The sequence below is a fragment of the Leptinotarsa decemlineata genome, unplaced genomic scaffold (assembly GCF_025532065.1).
Source record: "Leptinotarsa decemlineata unplaced genomic scaffold, Ldec_3_MD MMD2_tig00000251_RagTag_RagTag, whole genome shotgun sequence".
In the NCBI taxonomy this organism is placed as follows: domain Eukaryota; kingdom Metazoa; phylum Arthropoda; class Insecta; order Coleoptera; family Chrysomelidae; genus Leptinotarsa; species Leptinotarsa decemlineata.
The window spans coordinates 1,521,418-1,543,309 of record NW_027412547.1 but is presented as its reverse complement, the minus strand read 5'-3'; the positions used below and the strand labels follow the sequence as shown (position 1 = coordinate 1,543,309).

General features: G+C 34.9%; 1 protein-coding gene across 1 annotated transcript in view; it reads right to left on the bottom strand.

The window, feature by feature from the left end:
• The window catches only part of shot (dystonin-like protein short stop), a 247,145-nt gene that overhangs the window by 154,046 nt on the left and 71,207 nt on the right, over positions 1-21,892 (bottom strand). The window contains 1 exon segment of the mRNA XM_074173472.1: positions 20,204-20,374. Within this exon segment, the coding sequence (XP_074029573.1) occupies positions 20,204-20,374 (171 nt within the window).

The following is a 21,892-nucleotide window of genomic DNA, read 5'->3' as shown; positions in this document are numbered from 1 at the left end:
AATGTGTAATTTGTACCCATGAGTATAAGAGAAACAAAATAAGTAAAAAAATCCTAAAACGGTTAACCCTGCAGGTCTTTCTGACGCTCCGAAAGCTAGATTTCAGAATTAACGAATTTTCGTAGAAAAAAAGTTCGCAAAGTTCCATTCGTTAATGCGGTAATTTAGTTTTTGTTTTTGACTTCAACAAATTACTACATTCTTTGTTGAAGTAATTTCATTTGCTGACAATTTTTTTGAAAGACTTGACACAAAAAAATATTTTTTTTTATTTGTAAAATAATTAATTACTAGGGGTCTCCACTCCTTCGTTGCTCCAGGGTCTCCAGACTTTCAAATCCGTCCCTGAGTGTATCAATTAAAAAAAACATTTGACCCTCCCCGATGAGGTTGTTTAATTTTTATCAAATTTGTGGATTTTGCGTGTCCACAAACCTATGTTTTTTGAGATTAGCTGAATAATCACGTAATAATTAACAAACTGAATCCATTTTGAGATAATACTAATAATGATGTAAACGAAACAAAAAGTAAACTTAGAACGATTTATTATATGAACTGTAGTACAAGTGATGATGAAAATGTTTTGACTTGAAAGCCTTATTATATTATTCGTGACAAATGTTTCAACATATGTTCATTTGGAATTTCTGTTTCTGTACAATTTCTAGATCATTAAAAACCCTATGTACTCAATCAACGGGATCAGGATCTTTCCGGGTTTTTGAAAAACACATTTTTTAACAGCGTATACGAGTGCGAACGTAAATAGTCTCCTCCCTCTTAACTTTTGAAAGGGTCAAGATACCAAAGTCGGATGAGTTTTGTATGAAAATAAATATTTTTTAGTACTTTTTGATACAAAAGCCAATAGTGTGGCATCACTCAGCAGATATTTTAAACTCCAAATTTCCACTTTACACTCGAAAATTCCACTTTAAACTCAAAATTACGACTTCAAACTCGAAATGTCGACTTTGAACTCGAAATAACGACTATAAACTCGAAATTACGTCCTTAATGTCGACTTATAACTCGAAATAACGAGTTCAAAACCGAAATTGCGACTTTAAACTAGAAATTACGACATCAAACTCAAAATGTCTACTTTAATCTCAAAATTTTGACTTTGAAATCACAATTATGACTTAAATATTGAAATTACGATTTTAAACTCGAAATTACAACTTCAAACTTGTTATCTCGAATTTATTCTCAAAATTTCGACTTTGAACATACAATTATGAGTTCAATATTGAAATTACGATTTTAAACTCGAAATTTCTATTTTAAACTGGAAATTACGACTTCAAACTCGAAATATCGACGATAATCACAACATTTCGACTTCAAACTCGCAATTACGAGTTTAATCTCAAAATTTCGACTTTGAACTCGAAATAACGACTTCAATATCAAAATTACGACTCTAAACTAGAAATTACGACTTTAAACGCGAAATTTAGACTTTATTCTCGACTTAAATGTCTAAATTCCGACTTTAAACTCTGAATTACGAGATTAAAGTCAAAATTTCGAGTTTAAAGTCGACATTTCGATATTAAAGTCGTAATTTCCAGTTTAAAGTCGAAATTTTGAGATTGAAGTCGGGATTTCGAGTTTATAGTCGTAATTTCTAGTTTAAAGTCGAAATATCTAGTTTGAAGTCTTAATTTCGGATCCTAGAATATCAAAGATGAACGAGGCTCCCCTACAAGGTGCTCAGTTGCAAAGTCAAGCTTCAACATCGACCGCCGCGCCGACCAGTTTCATCCTTTTTCTTTTACTGCAGCTCTTACTGTAAGGCAACTGATGTGAACTAGAGGCCAAACACAATGCATATATTGTGATTCAAAATGAAATAGCGCTGTTTCGATACGCCACCGATCTCAGCAATGGTGCTAGGCTGATCCACAAATGCGTTGCTGGGAAATACCTCAGAAAATACAACTTTAATCTGGAAATTATGACTTTAACGATATCAAAGTTGAGATTTCGAGTTTACAGTCTCACGAGCAACTGTACAAACGCAACGATTTCTGTTTCTTGGCCGAGATAGATTTTATTCCAGCTCCTCCAGCCCTTAGGGAATCGCAGAAGGGCCCATAACATCAATTTTTAATTACGTAATAACGTTAATGAAGAAAATGACATTGTCAAAAAATAATAGTTGAAGAGAAAAATGTAGCTACATAAATCATAGTAGGTATATTTCTCATGCACTTCACCAACTTGCCCGCAAATCCTTTGAGCGATTGCAATGCAAGAAATGATCTTTCATTGTTCTGGGGCCCTTTGACGATAATAACCATTCATGGGTTATGGTGTAACGCAACCTGTATCAACATTGTAGAACAATGAGTCTATTAAAATGCACCTTATGCGAGAGATCACGCATGGTCAGTAGACCGTACTGCTATTAGACCGTCTGTTCTACCATCGCTGCTTGTTTCACTGCCGAAATATTGTTGAGGTTGAGTGAAATTTCATTGAGATGAGCAGGGACGTAGAGATATACGAGTGTGAGACGGAATGTTTATGATGTTGTAGTGAAGGACATTTGATGTGTTGTTGGAATTTGATGGCTTATTCACTTGATGAAGAACTGTTCTTTCAACCAGTCAAAAAAGATTCAATATACTCCACAATACTACACATTCCTAGAAACAATGATCCTAGAGAAACAATAACACAAAGGATATTACCTGATGTAATCCAAGTACAGGCAAATTTAAAGAGACATCCGGATGAAAGGAGATGACAAATACCTGCACTAAGGCGTCCTAACCGTATAAAAGAACAAATAAGAAGATAAAACGTTCAATTTGAGTAGAGCCATGAAGATGAAAGCACGGCCTGCTATCGAAAGCGCTCGAATATAATAATTAGAAGTTATTAAAGTTTCAAATTCTTTTTGTGAACAAATCCACTCAGTAGAGATTGTTCTGACACTAAACATTCATGGCCAACAGGAAGTCTTGAGGATTGCAAATGAGCGGAAGTTAATAGAAAGTCTAGGCACGTACTTCATTAGATATAATAGATAAATAACGTTCGGTAGGTTATTATAACACTTCATCAATGATCACTTCACGAACGTGTGATTACACAGGGTGATCCATCGAAAATAGCCATAAGAATTAAAGTCATTTTATGTGAAAATAAAAAAACCATGAGTTTCCCAATACATTTATTTTTAAGGAAACATGTTTACACATCAACTTCATCACCGTTACTAAAACCACTCATTTCGATCGGATCGCTAGTCCCAATTTTTCTTCCAGAAAACGTATCATTCAGAAACAACTGTACAGGTAATGCGTAATGGGATGGTAAACCCCTACGGTAACGTTTGTCGTTTTCCAGAATTTCCATTAGCGATAGATTGACGGGAATCTCAACTTTCTTGGCAAGAAAATAGTCCAAATATGTTATCACGAAAAAAAGTGAATCCAAACGTCTGTTTTTTGTGGATGTTGAGTATGAACATCATGGTAGACTTTTGGACAGTAACGACAAGTCTTATTGAGAAAGAAAGCAAACATTAAAAAGGTATTTGTTTGGAAGTGGTTGACAATGTTTCACCACAGTAGAATAATACAACTAGTAGGCTCTCTTACCACCTGATCCGCCCGAGTTGCCGGGGACCTTCAACCGCTCTTAGGATGAGATTCTCATCCAATGTTTTCAGTGCTGTAGTATCAAAGGATTCGACGGTCCCATGGGCATGAACGGTCGGAAATTGATATTGTGTTTAGTTCATTCGCTGTTGTTATTATTGTTTTTAGTACTTTGTAGTTGGTTATAATTAACTTACCAGAAAATCTCCTGTAATATCTTTCAACTTCGTTTTTACTGGTTGACTTTTACTATGGCTTCACGGTGAAATCGAAATTTATTAGAGAGCAAATGAAATTAGAATGAATAGCGGAAATGTCAATTATATCACTATATAGTAGAAATCAAAGTCGCTTCCCGCTGTCTGTTCGTATATTATGTACTTAGATCTTTAAAACTACGCAATGGATTTCAATGTGAGTTTTTTAAATAAATGAAGTTATTCAAGAGGATGGTTAATACGTATATAACATGCATAATATATTGAGAAATTCTGATAATTTAGGAGGTTTCTAATGTGACGTAAATAAACACCTTTTTTGCGTTTACATTGCAAACGCAGGCTGAACCCTACGAGATAGATCAAAATAATCTACTACTACTACAGTAGTACACCTTAAAAAATCTACAAAAAAGTCAGCGATGGTATAATTTTTATCCTCGATAAATGATGGTTAATTTATAAAGCGATTTTAAGCGATACAGCAATTGTTATCTAATATGGCTATTACAGACTTAAAATGCAGTTACATTTCGGTTGCGGCGATACCGGCCAGGGGGCCAGTCGGCCGGTACACCGATATAGGATTTGCCGCATTCACGTGGTATCCCAAAAATGCAATTCTTGGAATCGCAGTCCGCGTTTAGAGGCCTGGTTTTCGTGAAGCAGGTTCTGACGTTGTACTTGGACCCAATATTCTCATCCTTTCAGACAATCCTCTGTCGTAGGGTAGTACAAGCACTGGTTGTCACGGCTTCTCTTCCTCGCGAAGCTCTTTCTGTCTCCTAGCCAAAGTCTGTTGAAAATGCTTAGTTCCTTCTTGAGCGAGAAGAAACCAGCAAATCGGGAATAGCAGAGCATGTTTGGAATCATTAATATAACATGAAGTGGTCCCAAGCTAGGATCATCCATAGGGAGGAACACTGGTTCAAGGGAAAGTTCAAAGAAGCCGCATATATGTTGTTCAACGGTTAACTCTCGCTAAACCGGTGAAGTGTACTCGGGGAAGAGGGGATAGATAAATAATCATCTCTCGGGAGAATAGTCCAACCATCACCCGAAGACAATTGTGGATACTAAAAATCGAAACGTTGTGAAGTAATTTTATGCTTATTATCATTTTAATTATTTTTTATTTCTTTTTACTCTGTAGTCGTTTTCATCTTGCATCTTTATTATTTTATTTGTTTTATTGTACTTTGATTTCAGGTTTTACTGTTTCATATAATTGATATTTCAGCTATTCATTCTAATTTTCTTTGTTTTTTTTATAGATTTCGAATCGCGTTAGAATCATATTAAATAATGGAAGTCCAAACTAATGAAATTCATTAAAAGGGTAGTTGGGATTATTTATGATTATACTGTAGATTATCTCAGAAAATTGTGAACAGCGGCAGTCGTCATCTTCATTCAGTTTTTGAATAAGTTGAATTTTATATCTGAGCCATTTACTATGTTTTTGAATCCCTTTCTACAGTGGTCAGCAAAACTCCCGCTACAAAATTTTCTGGTACAATCTGAAATACAATCTGAAACTTGACCCAGAACAGGTACTTCTACTGCCTCATTTTTTACTGGGTTTTCAATCTTCCATTATAAGTTTGCTACTGATTACAATAAGTTACATGTGGGAATGTACGTGTCTATCTACATTTCTCTCGTCGAAGAAAGTTGTCGTTACTCTTATACAACGTTGAACAGACAACATGTAACCTCAGGGCTAGTACTAGAGTGTCAGTAAGATTTAGCCAAAGCCTCGGTAGATGATAACATTATCCTGAGGTGGGTTAAAGGGCACGACAGGAGTAAAGATAATCGCATTGTCGACTCTTTAGCCAAGGAAGCGGCTGGACTAAGAATTTTAGTGGCACCTACGGCCTGATGATTTCGACAACTGCAGAACTAGCCAAATAATACACCCATGCTCAATCCCTAAAGAGATGGGATGGACTAGGAAAAATCTACGCTTAACAGTAGGATTTCTGACGGGCTACTGTCAACTAAGGAAACACCTCCATAATATGGGGCTTGTGGACACACCTCTATGATGAAACTGTCACGCATGTCTTATGCGAGTGCCCGGAGTTATCGTCAATAAGAGAGTGTGTGTTCGGCGAGTCTTGGCCTACACCTGCCGATATAAAGGAGATGTCTCCCACACTGTTAAAAATAATTGTGAGAAACATAGATATATACTGTAATTTTCACAATATTTATAGGGTAACTTCAATTTTACACAATAAAAACCGTGATAATGGAATTCACAGAATATCATATGTGAACCAAAGACTTGAGTAAAAATACATTGTGAAATTAAATAAATCACATAAGATTTCATGTGAAGTTCAATTTACGTGATATTTTGTGTGAAATGCCCTCCAAGAAACGTGGTACATCAGTGACCTTCCATTTTCAGAACGCCGCGCTAACTTGAATCCCTTTGAAACCAAGTAAGTATCTACATCAGTTAAAAACTTTGGTCAAAGCGTGCGTTGTAAAAAGTGTGGTGTTTGGGAATGCAGGTAAACAAAGTTAAGTACCCATATAGTTATACAGATGTATTAATAGCTGGTGTGTTCTTTCTAGTGCGTATCGATTAGGAAATATGATTTACATCAATATTTTCACAGAAAATGTAATGGGGTAACATTTGTATGTTTTCATTCTAACTGTGGAATTTCGATTTGAGCAGTTGCTCTCATCAGCATTGAGATGGAAATTTAAAATAATCTGTGTATTTTTTTCAGCTTCTGAGGAACTGTCAATTCACCATGTGTTATTTGAAAAGAAAAATATTAAAGACGGATATAAAAGCTTTCTAGAAACTTCCAAAGTTTGTTCTTCATTATGAAAGTACCCAAAGGCCTTAGAAACTTCATTGGAATTTCTTCAGAGAATGTTTTTGAAGATACATCCGGATATAGGATCAAAGTCAAAAAAAATGTCCTGTTTGAAAAAAAAGTATTCAACTTCATGAATGAATGAATATCACAATAAGATAAGATTATGTTTTCATTAAACCTAATAAACGTTCCTATGCTACATAATACATATCTCATGTGTAACTTCATTCATTTCATTTCATTTCATTTCATTTCCGAAATATATTATATTTTGCAGTTTCTACCATATTTTCAAGATCCTCAATTTGAAAACAGGGCAAATATATTGTCAAAAAAGGAATAGTAATTATTAAGAGAATATTTTCAACTTGTCTAATGAAAGAACATAATTTCCTAATTTCTCAATTTTTCTCAATACTGTACAGAGTAAAATTCATAATCACCCTTTTGACCAATTTTCTTCCTAGGGTTTGAAAACGTAGTAAAATAATTACAATGAAAATGATATTTTATTTCAAAGTAATTTAGCATACTGCAATCACACAGTATAGATAAAATTTCTCACAACTGACGATATAATTCATAGATAATAACTCTCGTGAATTGGGGTTTATTTTATGTGATACTAGAAATGACTATTAGAAAGTGAATATAGATTTCCATATTATTAATACTTTAATACATTCATAATAAGTCATGTAATTCCTGCATTTATGGTCGAAAATTACAAAGGAGATTGTGAAAATTACTGTACTCGTATGGTAAAATCACATGACTCAATATGTAAATTCCCAAGGAGTTTTCACCAAATTCATTTGGTAATATGACGTTCACAGAAATCCCTGTGATATCACATCATTTTACGTTGGTTACAAGAAGGCCAAAGTAATATTATGTGATTTCACAAGATTAATTTTTGCAGTGCAGTGACCTGTCCACCTTCCTGGAAAGGACAGGATGGACGATGACCTCGGGAGGATGTTCAATGGGTCACATATGGCCTAAGTGCTATGAGCTTACACTGAAACTCCCTACTCTACAGATACTATCTATATTAACTAGTGGAATATTAAGTCGAATTAGTAAAATATGTTGGAGAATGTTTGGAATTGTATTGCTCGACACCACAAAAATTCATTTTTTTCAAATGTATCACAACATACCCTGTTCTATTTGAAACATTGAGGGTGAGTGACACCCCCTTTAAGGGGTTTGAGTTATAGTGTGGGAATACATGTATAAATACGTCCCCGTGAAAACAAAAGTTCACGGGTTCTAGAGATATTTGTTAACATAAGAAAACGGAAACCTTGATGGATAAACCACATATTATTTCAAGTTACAAGGGCGGATACATTATAATCTTGGCCGTTGCTCTGACATAGTTAATCCGATTTCAACATTCTTGCATCTAACGGTATAATTGCTATTGAGAAGAAGAAGATAGTTATCTTTTTTATTAACGATTCAAGCCAGTTTCTCATTTCAATGCAAATTTCACACTCTATGTTAATAATACTCTTGATAACATTAAAGGTTGCGTCAAAATATCGATCCTATCGAGTTAATGAACTTTTTTTTTGGTCTGATCCCCGTGAACTCGTTTTCGAAGAAATGACACCTCCATCTCAAAAGTCCGGATGATGTCACGGTGATCTCATGGAGTTATTATTCATCTTTTACGGTACCGCTGTTGTTCATTTTATCACCTGAGAACGGTGTCTGAATTGCATGATGTTGTACGTAGGCGAAAATCTTCAGGTAGACGTCTTTGTTGCCGTCACTGTTATTTTTGAAGTGTGCTTTGGTAGTGAGTAAACACTCCAAACAACAAAAATGCACAATCTTATTTTTTTGAGCACTTGAATTGATGTTCTTCTTTCTAGATCCTCCGCATTTTATTTTAAGAACAAATTACTCATAGACCGCAAGCCAATGTTCAATTTTTAGAGAGGGATTAGATACCTCTGAAAATGTATGATTTTCGTAGTCCTGACGTGAAGGGTAATTCGAAAAAAGTTTTAATGTGGTTTGTATAAATTTATATACTAATTAGGAATGGGATCTTTCCTGATTGAACGCCGTACAAAAAAATGGTTTGGAAAATAGGAAAAGTGACCTCTATAGTCTAATTCCTTAGGCAGCGGACTAGTAAACCATTTTCTGGTAGCTTCATAGGCGGTGAAAAAGTAAAAAAAAATGGCGTAACAAATCTCAAAAAACTTTTCATAGTTGTATGTATACGGTGAGTAACAAAAATATCGCATTAATAATCATTAGATTCATTTAATTGAACATCCAAAATTTGTATTTCTTTCGAATTTCGATGGAAATTTTCAATGCTTCAATACGTTTACATTATTCAGTACGACCAATCAGCCTTCCTGTTGAAAGGACTTATATGCGTCCCAGTATGCATATCAAACCGGCAAATCGACAGATTTGGCATCAAAAAACTCTGTAGAGAAAATTTACCAATCCCTTGACAACAAGGAGATTATGGTTACTGTATTTCTCCATATATAGGATCATCTCTGATGCTGGTAAACAGATCTGCAACTACGACTCTTCAAGGCGAGTTCATTAGGTTCAGAGTCATTAGAGACTGCCCTCAAGGTACTTCTCTGGTACTTCTCTGGTTGTTCACAGTTGGTGCCTGGGGGAGCAGATGTCTATCAACCATAGCAAAACTATGATAATCCCCTTCACTAGAAGAAGAGAATTGGATGATTTTACGCCACTTTCCCTCTGTCGCAGGTCTTCTATATTTGTAGGTTTAGTAGAGTACACTTTCAACTTCAGGTGTCCCTACAGAAAGAAATTCATAGGTGTGAGATCACGTGATCAAGCTGGCCACTCCACTGGACTTCTTTTGCCGATACAACGCATTGGAAAACGTTCGTCCAAAAACTGTCTCACCCGAACATCAAAATATGGGGGTGCACCATCCCGCTGGAATGTTATTCCATTTTTTACAGATTTGTCACTATTTTCTAAAATTTGTATAATCATAGGATCTACACAGTCTTGTAATATATTTAAGTATGCGTCTCCATTGAGATTACCTTCAATGAATAATGACCCAACAATATGGTTACCAACTATGCCAGCCCAGAAATTCAATTTTTGTGGAGTTTGTGAACGTGTTTCAATCACCAAAAGAGGATTCACATCGCTCCAGTAACGACAATTATGTCTATTCATTTCACCATTCAACATGACAGAACTTTCTTCTGAAAAACATGTATTGTATAATAGGTTTGGGTTATTGGTCAATTTCTCGCTGAGCACCTCACAAAACTAAAGTCGACGATCAGGATCATCTTCTGAACTAGCCTTATTTTGAAAGTATGGAATTTGTAGGCTTTCAAAATCAGAAAAATAGTAGTAGCTGATACACCAGACGCTCTAGGTACTTGTCTGATAGATTGTCAATCATCCATTTGTACATGTCCTAAAACTGCAACTTCAACTCCGTTATTTCTGACAGGACGGGATACTTCATGTATTGTTGTGGTCTGGATGATTCGTATTATAAATTCTTGCAGCAGCTTTAGCACATTCATTATTTCGATAATAGGTTGCAACAATTTCTATTATTTCTTCAGTAAAATAAACCATGTTGGAACACAGTGAACAAGGATGACTAAATGATAATTCGTGGAGAAGTGGCAGTGACAAGCACTTCAGGATTTATCTGTAATACTTGTGTTTTGTCCTCGAAAAAAAAAGTGATACCTCATTCAGAATTGTGCTGTGCTGTTTTGATCAGGTGAAATTGCCAATAATTCCGACTAATTCCAATGGAATGTTTAAACAATACTTCAACAACGGTAAAAAAACGGATTCGTTAACCAGAATGGGTCATGATCGATTATGGTTATAGACCATGAAAAACTGGCCAGCTCACTGGTTCCTCTTGAGATTATATCATCTTCGGTAATTGGATTCTATTGTTTTTCCCTTGTTAACGTCGTTTGGCATAGTTCTGGAAGGCTATCTTTCCGTGCCATCTTCATTAATCAGATATTTACGGACTATGAAATGAGGTATGGAACATAGCCAGGTTTCAACCGTTATAAGAGGAAAACAGTAGCGTAGAAAGGCAAAACACTAATATAATTTGCATAATGTGCAGTAATATTTATAAAGAGTTCAAATGCATACATTGATAAACATATTGAGTAATATTACTTCACATTTCAGAGAGAAATATACCACAGGCGACATCTTCATTAGACGAGTTATTTTCTTTGGAAATCTATTAGGAATTCTAAATTCAACTTAGAAAAACATTTTTTTTAGAGATGTTATGTTTCTGAAAAAAAAGATTTTTAACTTGTACTTATCCATCTTTATGAAAAAAATTGTGGCAAGCTTCCAAACGGGGTGCTGATGAGGTAATTAGACAAGTGTCTTATTCCGAAACTTCCAAGTCCGCTCTTGGAGATGACAGGGTTCCATGTAAGTGAAATTTCATATCGTAATGCTTTCATATTCTAAATTGTGTAGCGTTCCAATGACTGATATCTGATTCCATTCTATAACGAATATTTGGAGAACAAACTGAATATTAAAGAGTGATTTCGTGCAATTCAATGTTGATATGAGAGTAGTTGTTTCGAGAGAGCTTCTTTGTAAATTTCTTCCTTTGGAGTTTCTTACAATTTTTTTATATAAAGAGGGAGGGGTAAAAGCCAAAAAACCTTGATTATCCAAATTTTTCAATCACTCATTTTATTTATAGACGAAATTTATACGGACTATTCAGACTCTTCAAAGGTTTATATAATGAAGTTTCAGTCTGCCTCTATTTGACTTGAGCCAATTCGCTTTAGTTCTATTTAATTTTTATTTTGTCTGCATGTCTGTAATTTTTAAAGAAAACCAGATATCGATCTGAAACTGGTACATAAATCATCGGCAATTTTGCTTCTCCTGTGTCAATCACAAAATAAGGTGTTTTTGCAGCAAGTTTTTGGAAATGAGTAGGGTCTAGGGTCTCCAACCCTCTTTTTATTGTATATCAACGACTTTACCGGCAGCAGGAGGTTGCATATCTTAATGAGGATCTAGAAATAATTTCGAATTGGGGTAAAAGTAACCAGGTTCAATTGATTCTACCAAGAGCAGTACATACCAGAAATAAGCGACGGATTGTGTCTGCTCATCGTTTTGAGGTTCAACTCAGTACACCTGCGTACAGCGCTATCTGCTAGCGAATAGATCAAGAAAAATCAATGAGGTTACGTACAGCGCCATCTGCCCGCGAATAGATCAAGCAATAATTCCGATAATTCTGTCAATACAGATACAGAACTTGAGAGTTACAAACAAACATACATACATACATTCATACAGGTGAAGCTAATATAAAGCGTGTAAAAAAGATTTTCCATTACTCGTATATCCGAAGTAACTCAAAATATCAAAAATTGTAAGAAAATCATTTAATTTTACTTGAAGAGCTTTACCAAAAATATTCAAAGATTTTCTCTATAAAAATTCCAGAAAAAATATTTTCTGTTTACAATGAAAAGTTTCAAAAATATTGCCATAATTGCTTTAGTTCAAGCATTACTTGTTAAAAATAGAAAATTTTTTTTTTAAATGTTGATAATATACGAAATTGGTATATTTTTTATCATCAATTAGTTTTGGAAAAAAGTAAGTTTTCTTTTGATTATTGGACAGGTCAAAAACGTTCCACATCAAAAAAACAACAAAATATCTGATAAGAATTTTGCCGCAACTGAAAACCAACTAAAGTTCCCAAAATGTTGGTTATCAACAATAGAAAATGTTCTTGTTTTTTCCCATTTTTACTATAGTAACGAAAATGTCAAAGTTTTTAAAAACTTGAAGAGGTTTTGAAAAATTTTATCCCGCTTAGAAACCTGAATAGTTTTTTAAAACTGAATACATAAGTTTTTTCAACAGACCTCGTAAATACTGGAAAAATTCGAAATTAAACCGCTTCATTTTACCTTTTTTTTATAAGTAAAAATCCCTTAGCTCAAAACGCCTGTACCGTACATAATAAATCACGTGTAGGTGTCCAAACGTATAGTTTAACCTTATGAAAATCGAAATCACATCACACCTACCAGCTCTCAAGAAAATGTGCCAATGCCACGTGATAATTAAATGAAACATGATTTCATTGCGAGATGAATCGAAATAAATAACAGGTGAGGTAATTATGTTGGGCAGCGATACCAATTGAAGCAAATAAAGTATCATTGTTTAATACCTACCATATCGGGATGTAGGTGGGGGCTCTAAATTATCATTATTATTACTGTTTCGGCACCTCTCTAAATAAGCTTGCGCAATTACTTTTGACGACCGATATCTTTGATTACTGGCCATAAATGGTTTTGTAAATGTTGCTGGTATTTTGTTTTTCTCATTGTGAATAACCGAGGGTATATTATATTGGGATTCATCAGTAGAAATTGTGGCTATCTTTTGGAAATTCTACTAAGCAATTAGTATTTGACAATATTTTCATATTTTTTGGGATGACAGCTTTTGGTTCATAATCCTTCAAAATGGCGAAATTAAAATGATTCGTGAAGATATGAAAAACTGAAACCAGCTCATAAATATTCGTATTTAGATATTAGATTCAACATGATTATTTTTCACTATCAACCTAGAAACGTATACGTTTTTTCGTATAACGCTTTTCGTGTAGCGCTTTTGTGGCGCAGTTGGTTAAGTATGTGACGGATACGCATAGCTCTATGTACTTCATTGTTCCTGTTAGTTGAATTTCCGGTGTCATGAAACCGGCATAGGTGCTCTACTCAGACAACTATTATAATATTCATGCAGTCATTGTTCACTGTGGTTCTGGCGTTGAATTTGGTCATTATTACGCCTTGGTCAAAGACGAAACGGACTGGTTTAAGTTTGGCGATAATCGGGTCACGAAGTGTTCTGGCGATGTATTGAATTTATTGGAGCCTCTGGAGACACCCTACATTTTGTTTTATAAGAGGTTTTCCGGATTTTCCTGCAGCTGAAAAAGCAAATGCGAGACTGGAGGGCCAATTAATTTTTGTTGTTTCATAATTTCATGATTTGTATTACTTTCTTCTTCAATAAAAGTTGAATATCGGATACTTTCAGTTACAAACTGGAAGAAAGAATCTTCTCGAAACAAATAATCTCACATGAACATTGAATTACTCAACTGACTTCGATTCGGCTCAACTATGTGTATGAAACTTTCGTCTAAGAAACATATTTCTTAATTAGTAACAGCTCCATCTCGTGAGCAAAGCCCCAAAAGCCGGGAAAAGCGGAAAGCCAAAAGGTTTTATTCACAAAAAGAATAATATTTACTCCATGTTCAAAATTGCAAAGTCAAAATTGTATTATTCCTACATGTACAATAATGACAGCAATATGGTTGAAATCTGTCAGGGGTGTAGCATTTAGTTTCAATCTTGATTCAAAAATATTTATATTTTGTTTATTTTTTATCGAGTCATCTGTGTTTTGATACGCATTTATAAATATAGAGATCAGTAGCAGTGAGCGCCTAAAGGTTTTTGAACGCCTATCTACAAATATCTTTCCCACCAATACTAGCAATGAATTTTTTTGCAATCTTTTCTAAAATCAATACTCTTTCAGCAGCAGCTGTGGTACTGGATGTACCACAATTCAAGTTTTCTATAAAAATTAGCATAGCAATTTTTCTCAGTTTTTTACAACACAAGATTCAACTTGAAGATCCTAGTATTGATAACAAAAATGTTTAGACAAGGTATGACTTCGAAATATTTGACGAGTATTAGATAATTTTTTTCCATTTACTTGTTGCTAATTTCTTTGTTCTATGTCATCAACAGAAATGTATCATTAGTCTCTACTTAACGTACCGTTAACATTTCGTGAAGCAGTTACTAAGATCATTATTGTATATCGAAAATAGTATTGGACTCAGTATTGATCCATGGGGAATATCCTGCTTTATGGTTACCATTTTCAACATTGACAAGTTGGCATCTACCTTCTGAAAGGACTTCGTTGATTTCCAAGCTATTATTTACACTAAATCTTTCTCATTTCCATTTATAGCATCAGCTTATGGTTTACATAAACAAAAACTCTGGAAAAATTGACGAACAATCCAGAAATACGGAATTTGCTGTCGAGTGCCTTTACCATATACTTAATTCAAAAAGTGGTGTTTATGCTTTTATTTTTGGAATATCTTTGTTGATTTTTTGGAAAAGTTTGTTGGGAAAAAAGATAATTGACTGGTTTTCAATTAATTACTCAGTCATCTTGGGAGTAAGTTGATTTACCTGTATCACAGACATTTCCATCCCTTTTTAATTAATTGGTTATAGCAAACAACAGATTTGGAATACTCGAAAACATTTCTGTATTGGTAGACCAGTTTATATATAACTTACGTTATATATAAATAAAGGTATAAAGGTATATAAATAAAGTCGCTCCATACCTCTTTATGTCCACCTTTCAAACTCTTCACCAATTCAAAAATTCACTGTTCAATGAGAATGCCACAACAACAAAAAAACAGACAGTAATTTTGACTCCATTTCCTATGAATATATTTTTTATGCCAATAATGTAAATACTATCAACATACTGCCTGCGCAAGTTTGGAAAATGTTTTAAATCAATTCGCTTTTCTCGCTATTATCAAAAATCTCCTTAAAGATCTTCTGAACTATAACGGTGGAAAGAAAAGAATATTAGTTATATAACTCATCGAGACCAAAAAAACCTATTCCGAATAGCTTTTCATATTTCTACTTGCAGCTACTTTTTCTCCAACGCTATTAGATGTGTATTTCGTCAAATTTTGTCAAAAGTAATTAATAAAAGGTATTTTACCCATTGAAAAATAATTTGGCACTGTATAACTCAAAAAATTTCTCTCTACAATTTGCATATGCTCATTCCAAATACCAGAAACATCTACCTAAATTAAATCGCAGAAGTCTGTATTTATGCAATAAAAATACGTAACGAATAATCAAATTATTCATGGAATGCTTGATAACTGTAATTCAAACACTCGGAACGTTGCATATAGCGACATCTAGGGAATACTATTCAAACAGCATGAGAACTGTGACGGTTTTAGCCGAGAAACAAACCTAACAAAATCCACAGGCGGCGCGGCGGTATGGGATATACATATGCTTTGGCGAAATAAGTGTGTGACGTGATTATGTGATAATGTAGTGATCTCTGTTTACAATGAGAAACTCTGTTGTGAAGAAATTCAAATTGAAATTAGGTTTTGTCAATTGGTTATCTCCTAAAGATATTTATTTATCATCCAACGATGTCTCACAATAATTTACTATATGTTCTGCAGTTACAAACTATGATCTATTTGAAAAACTTTGTTTCTCCGTTAACCTGCTGATGTTTTATATGTTGTCAAAGATAAATAGATAATAACATTATCCGGAGGTGGGTGGGGGGCACGACAGGAGTAAAGGCAATCGCATTGTCGACTCTTTAGCCAAGGAAGCGGCTGGACTAAGAATTTTAGGACCTAGTGACCCCAACGGCCTGATGCTTCGATAAATGCGGAACTAGCCAAACGTCACACCCATGCTCAATCCTCAAAGAGATGGGATGGAATCAAAGGGTGCTACCTTGCCTGGATCACCCTGGGTGACCCTGGGAAGCTGGCGCCGAAGAAGTATCTGGCGATGACCAGGAAAAATCTACGCTTAACAGTAGGATTTCTGACTGACCACTGTCAACTAAGGAAACACCTCCATAATATGGGGCTGGTGGACACACCTCTATGATGAAACTGCCAGGCATGTCTAATGCGAGTGTCCGGAGTTATCGTCAATAAGAAAGTGTGTGTTCGGCGAGTCTTGGCCTATACCTGCCGATATAAAGGGGATGTTTCCTAGTGACATGTCCAACTTCCTGGAAAGGACAGGATGGACGATGACCTAAGAGGACAACTCCTCGGGAGGATGTACAATGGGTCACATGTGGCCAGTGCTGTGGGCCTGCACTGTCCCTCCCTACTCTACAGATACAGATATGTTTTCAAAATATCACGAAAGTTAGGGCGTGGAAAAACACAAATATACTGTTGCAGTCACTGTGGAATACATTGATTGGGCCCACAAGAGGATTTCCATATAGTACATAGAAGCATATAAAGAAGAGTTATTGAAGAGATTTGCAAAGCATGCTTGTGCAAAAATTGCACAACATTTAGATTTGTATTATTGAGATTACATAAAAAGTCAACATATTTGTCGAAATATACATACTTTTCGAAACCAGATTCCAAAAACAAAGCATTTCACATCAGATAGCGCTGTTTCGATCGACCAATATCTCATTAGCGGTGCTAGGCGGGACAACAAATGCATTTCTGAATGCATCTGTCCTTAAGAAGTAGGTCTGAGGAAGTAAAGCCTGTCCTTTGAGAAATATTAAGGCTGAAATGCATTTGTGATGACACCTAGAAGAGTTGAAAAAGCACTGTCTGGTGATCGAGAATGCATTGTTTTTGGGCTCTCGTTTCAAAAACTGTTTTAGGATAGAATATACCGAGTCCAACAATAAGAATGACTTTGTATTAACCGGTATGTACTGAAATAAAATTTCTTTAGAAATAGTTTAGCGGTCAGTTTTTTAGAGGTGGTAAGTGGAAGAGCTTACCTTGTGCGCCTGTGCAGTTGCAGTAAAATATAATAAAAAATCCGTATTAAAGGTGTGCATCAACTCATTTGTTTTTACATGCTGTCAGCTGCCATTACATAATTCTTCTATTTTAACGTTCGTTCACAAAATAAACAAAAAGATTGTAGCTAATCGAAAAGCGAATTACAAAAACTCAAGTTGTTTCAAAGTAAGTACGTTTTGTTTCAATAAATGAGATGAAAGCGGTTTATTTTAGTATCGAATGGTGTTTGGTGTATTTTTCATTTAGTTCCAGGCCACAATTTAGGCTAATTTTATACTGTATTCCGGAATTTTCTACTCTTCGTTCGACAGGGGTATCGTGAGCTCTGCTAGCTTACATTCCCCTACAATAGAAAGAAATCTCGATTTTCTATGTGTTGTTTTTTATAAATCGTAGCTTTACCATTATGCTTGCCAGGCCAAATTTAAATTCCCCTCTTTTCGGAGATTTTAAACTCTGGGATAGATTTGAATATATTGGCAATTTGAGGTTCATTTTAGCCTCCTATTTCTTCCTTTCGTCGGGTTTTCAATTTTTTTTAAAAGCTGCTAGCTTTTCTGCTGACCTAATAGTACCAAATCGAAATCCTATACATTTTACAAATTTTGTATAAGTTTAGGCACATTGTATTGTTGAACTACGAAGTTAACCTGAAGTTCTTGATATATTTCTATCTGTCCCACACTCGAAGAATATTTAAAAAAAAGTGTTTTGAGGTTATCACCTTAATTTCTAATTATTACGATAATGAAGGAGCATTCCAAGTTCCAAAAAATAAACATACTCAATATCGGCGATAGAAGAGAATAGGAGCCAAAAATGAGCGTAAAGATGGGACTTTCACCGATTGAACAAAAGGTTTTCATCTATGCTAGATAACATTAATGTTAAACTAGTTTACCGTAGCATAAAGTTAGGCTAGCTTAAAGTTAAGCTAGCAGAAAATCTTCATTACATGAAGAGCAAAACATTCTGCAATACAGTAAATTATCTTGAAATAAGCCTAAAATTATGACCTGAGAATGAATGTTTTTCAACAAAAAATCCCAGTCACTTTTATAAAAACACACTTAAACCGATACAGGGTAGATCAATGAAGACAAAACAACGACAATTTCTCACTTGTGGGGTAAATCTTCTGAGCATATTTTCAAACTACTCATATTTCCTCCTCTTGACGTGGGGCAATCCAACTTTTGATTGTTAACGAGAGTGATACTTGGTTGCAAACATTTTTATATTTTACAGGCCACTTTCACGGAAAGATTTGAATTAAATACTGATGAAAATAAGTTTTCTATATGTTCTTTAAATGTCGAATCATTCGCATTGTAACAGTCACTATGTTCAAGAATGTCGGTTAGTGTTAATGGCAATATTATCAAGACTGTCAAAAAGTGTAATGTTTATAATCTATTATTTCTATAATCAACGGAAGACTGCGGAAAACTGCATTTATTTTTCACTATAAGCACCAAACTCCAAGATCTACATTGAAAACAAACAAGTAGGTAAAGCAATAGGGTCCTTTTCATTTTTTCAATTACAAAACTGAAATCATCAAGTAATTCGAAGAAAGAAATCTCTATATCAGCCTCAAACAAGCGGTTCAGAGAAAGAGGACGTGACGTCATCAGATATACGAAATGTGGAGCCGGCTAGAAATCATAAGTTTCTGTGTAAACAGTGTGAAAGTTCAACTATATTTTGGTTGTATGTATTCGTCTGCTTGTGTTGTTGGAGTTTAGAAAATAAAAAGACCCAAAAAAGTGTTATAGAGTACGTGAATTTATTTATTCAACCGGTTTGTTTCTAACTATCACAAAAATGAAAGAGTTAACCCTGGAAGATGATGATGCGAAGAAAAGAGTTCGTTTGATTGAACTTTTTGTTGTTGCGATGATCATCTCAATGGGAATACGTTACATTTATTTCAAAGTATTAATGTGATGAATACATTTATACCTATGAACAGGAAGGATAAAATTGAATGATTGGACTTCAAAAACCCTGTTGAATCACAAAATTTGAGGAGAAAATCAGCCTTATTCTTATAGAATTATTCGGAAACTATGAAATAATAGACTTGCCTCAAACATACATTTCTTCACTAAATACATCTTCATTGAAAACTCATACATTAAATGCTTCGCTTTATAACACTTCTGACGTGGTTCACAGATTGTACCGACAATGGCACATATTTCGTGACGTCACACTAGCTTTCGAAAAACGTTCAGTTTTAACGATAAATGCTCTATTTATTTGATTTTTTTGCAGTTGTATTCCAGATGACAAGCACTGCCAAAGTAAATGAAAAATACACAAAATTAGATTTCACTGATATTTTTTTCTCAATAGACACTGCTAATTATATCCTACAGTTCAAATGTAACAGTCGTTTCTTGACAAATTTTATTAGTGATTTTTTTCTCGATATCTACCAGCTACATAGTGTTCAAAAAGTAGGTAGCGGTGAAATAGAAATAAATGACATTTCAAAAGAGGTGTCATTTGAGTAATAATCCCTTTTAAGATTCAAGGGTTGGATCACATCCTGTATAGAGAGTGTAAGTAATACGTTGAAAATATGCTCAAATTAAAATATACGGATGCGATGTTTTTTTTTCTTAACGCCACCTTTGAGAAATCGGCCAATTTCGTTTTCATCAGTAATCTTTGTATCTCATTCCCAAATTGTACTCGTATATTGAACATTTTTCACTGATTATTATCTAGATTTCCAAAACAAACCGACTTTCTCTAAGCATATTCGCAAACAAAAAATGAGTGGCTTACCTGGAAATGTAGAATAATCGTCCAAATGAGTCCCAATGTCAGCTTAGGATTTCCATCCACGATATCTTCTGATCTAATATTGACTAATTTGACGTTTTTACACCGAAGAAAATGTAAGGCAGTATCGATGTTATGTAACATGTGGAATCGCATCTGTCCTCTCTCTCGTGGCTAGAAAAAAAAACAAATTTCGATTACACATTTTTTAAGGATCACGAAACAAGCGAAATTTTAATCAATACTAATGGACAAATACGGTCCTGTCCAGTGGACAGTGAAACTTGTTAGTCATGCCATAAAAGAACATTTATACAAATTAGCGCATCAGTTGCATTTTAGGTTACCGAAGACAAAAACTTTTCCCTATGGTCGATAAATACCTCACCAGTCATGTTTATAGGTTTTATACATTTTTCAGATGATTTTTTTAGAATACTTTTTTGAAACGGTGATAACGAAGACGTCGTCTAAGGAATCGTCAGAATATTCAACCCCAAAAATAATGTTGCAAATCATCCCCTGAAAAAAAATAACACCGGCCGCCGCTGTTCGTCGTGAATCAACTGTGACTTGGTCAACTCGCGCTAAACTCTACTTGTGTTTGTAGATCCTTCTAGGTGTAGCATCGCTTCGAGAATGATTATTTCGGCTTCCTAAGACTTCCCTTGGCATATACAGTGGTAGTCAAAAGTCCCCTCCCCCCCTCGTATCTTTGGAACGGGTATACTTATAATAATGAAATTTGGAGGGTGGAAATAAACGGATGTAGGCTTCTTAACTGGTCATAACAGGTGACGCAATAGTCATAAATGACGTCACAAGGCCACTGTGACCAAAAATTTTAAATGGGACCCTATGGCAAGTGACAGCTCGTTTGGAAGGTATTGAAAATACCTATTCAGTCATACCAATTTTGTTTGGGTTTCGGCTGATTTTGATTGATAAATTGAAGAAATACGAAAATTATTGTTTCGCATTTAATTAATAAAGATTTTAAAGTACGCCTCTGGTTCATTGTCAAAAAGGTTGACGTGTTTGAATTATCTACTTGTCAAAAGTGTTTATACCTTGAAAATTTACCTAAGCTATTGTTTAACGAGACGTTTAAGTGTTTACATAGGCAAAATGGTACGTACTGTAGCCGACAAAGTAGCAGCTATCTTAATAATTGGTGAATGTAGAAACAATTTCCATGCAGCGGAACGACTGTTTAATGAGAGGTACCCCGATCGCCCTATATCGAGGGTTTATTTGAGGGAGCTTCTTCGGAAGTTTGAAGCATCAGGTAGTGTTCAAGATGCCAAACGATCTGGTCGACCAACAATTAGTGATGACAAAAAAATTGACACACTTGGAGAAATGGTAGTGAACCCTACTTCTTCCACAGCCCAAGTTGCGTCTATCTGTGAAGTCAGTCAAAGGACAGTACATAGGGTGTTGGCTAAAAACAAATTTCATCCATACAAATTAAAAATGGTGCACCAACTTTCAGATGATGACCCCGACCGAAGACTAGAATTCTGTGAAACTATGTCCGATAAAATGAATCAACAACCAGGCTACATACAGACAATTTGTTTTAGTGACGAAAGTACTTTCTTTCTCAATGGAAATGTTAACACTCAAAATGTGAGGTATTGGAGTGACACAAATCCTCACATCTTTCGTGAAAAACATACTCAATTTCCA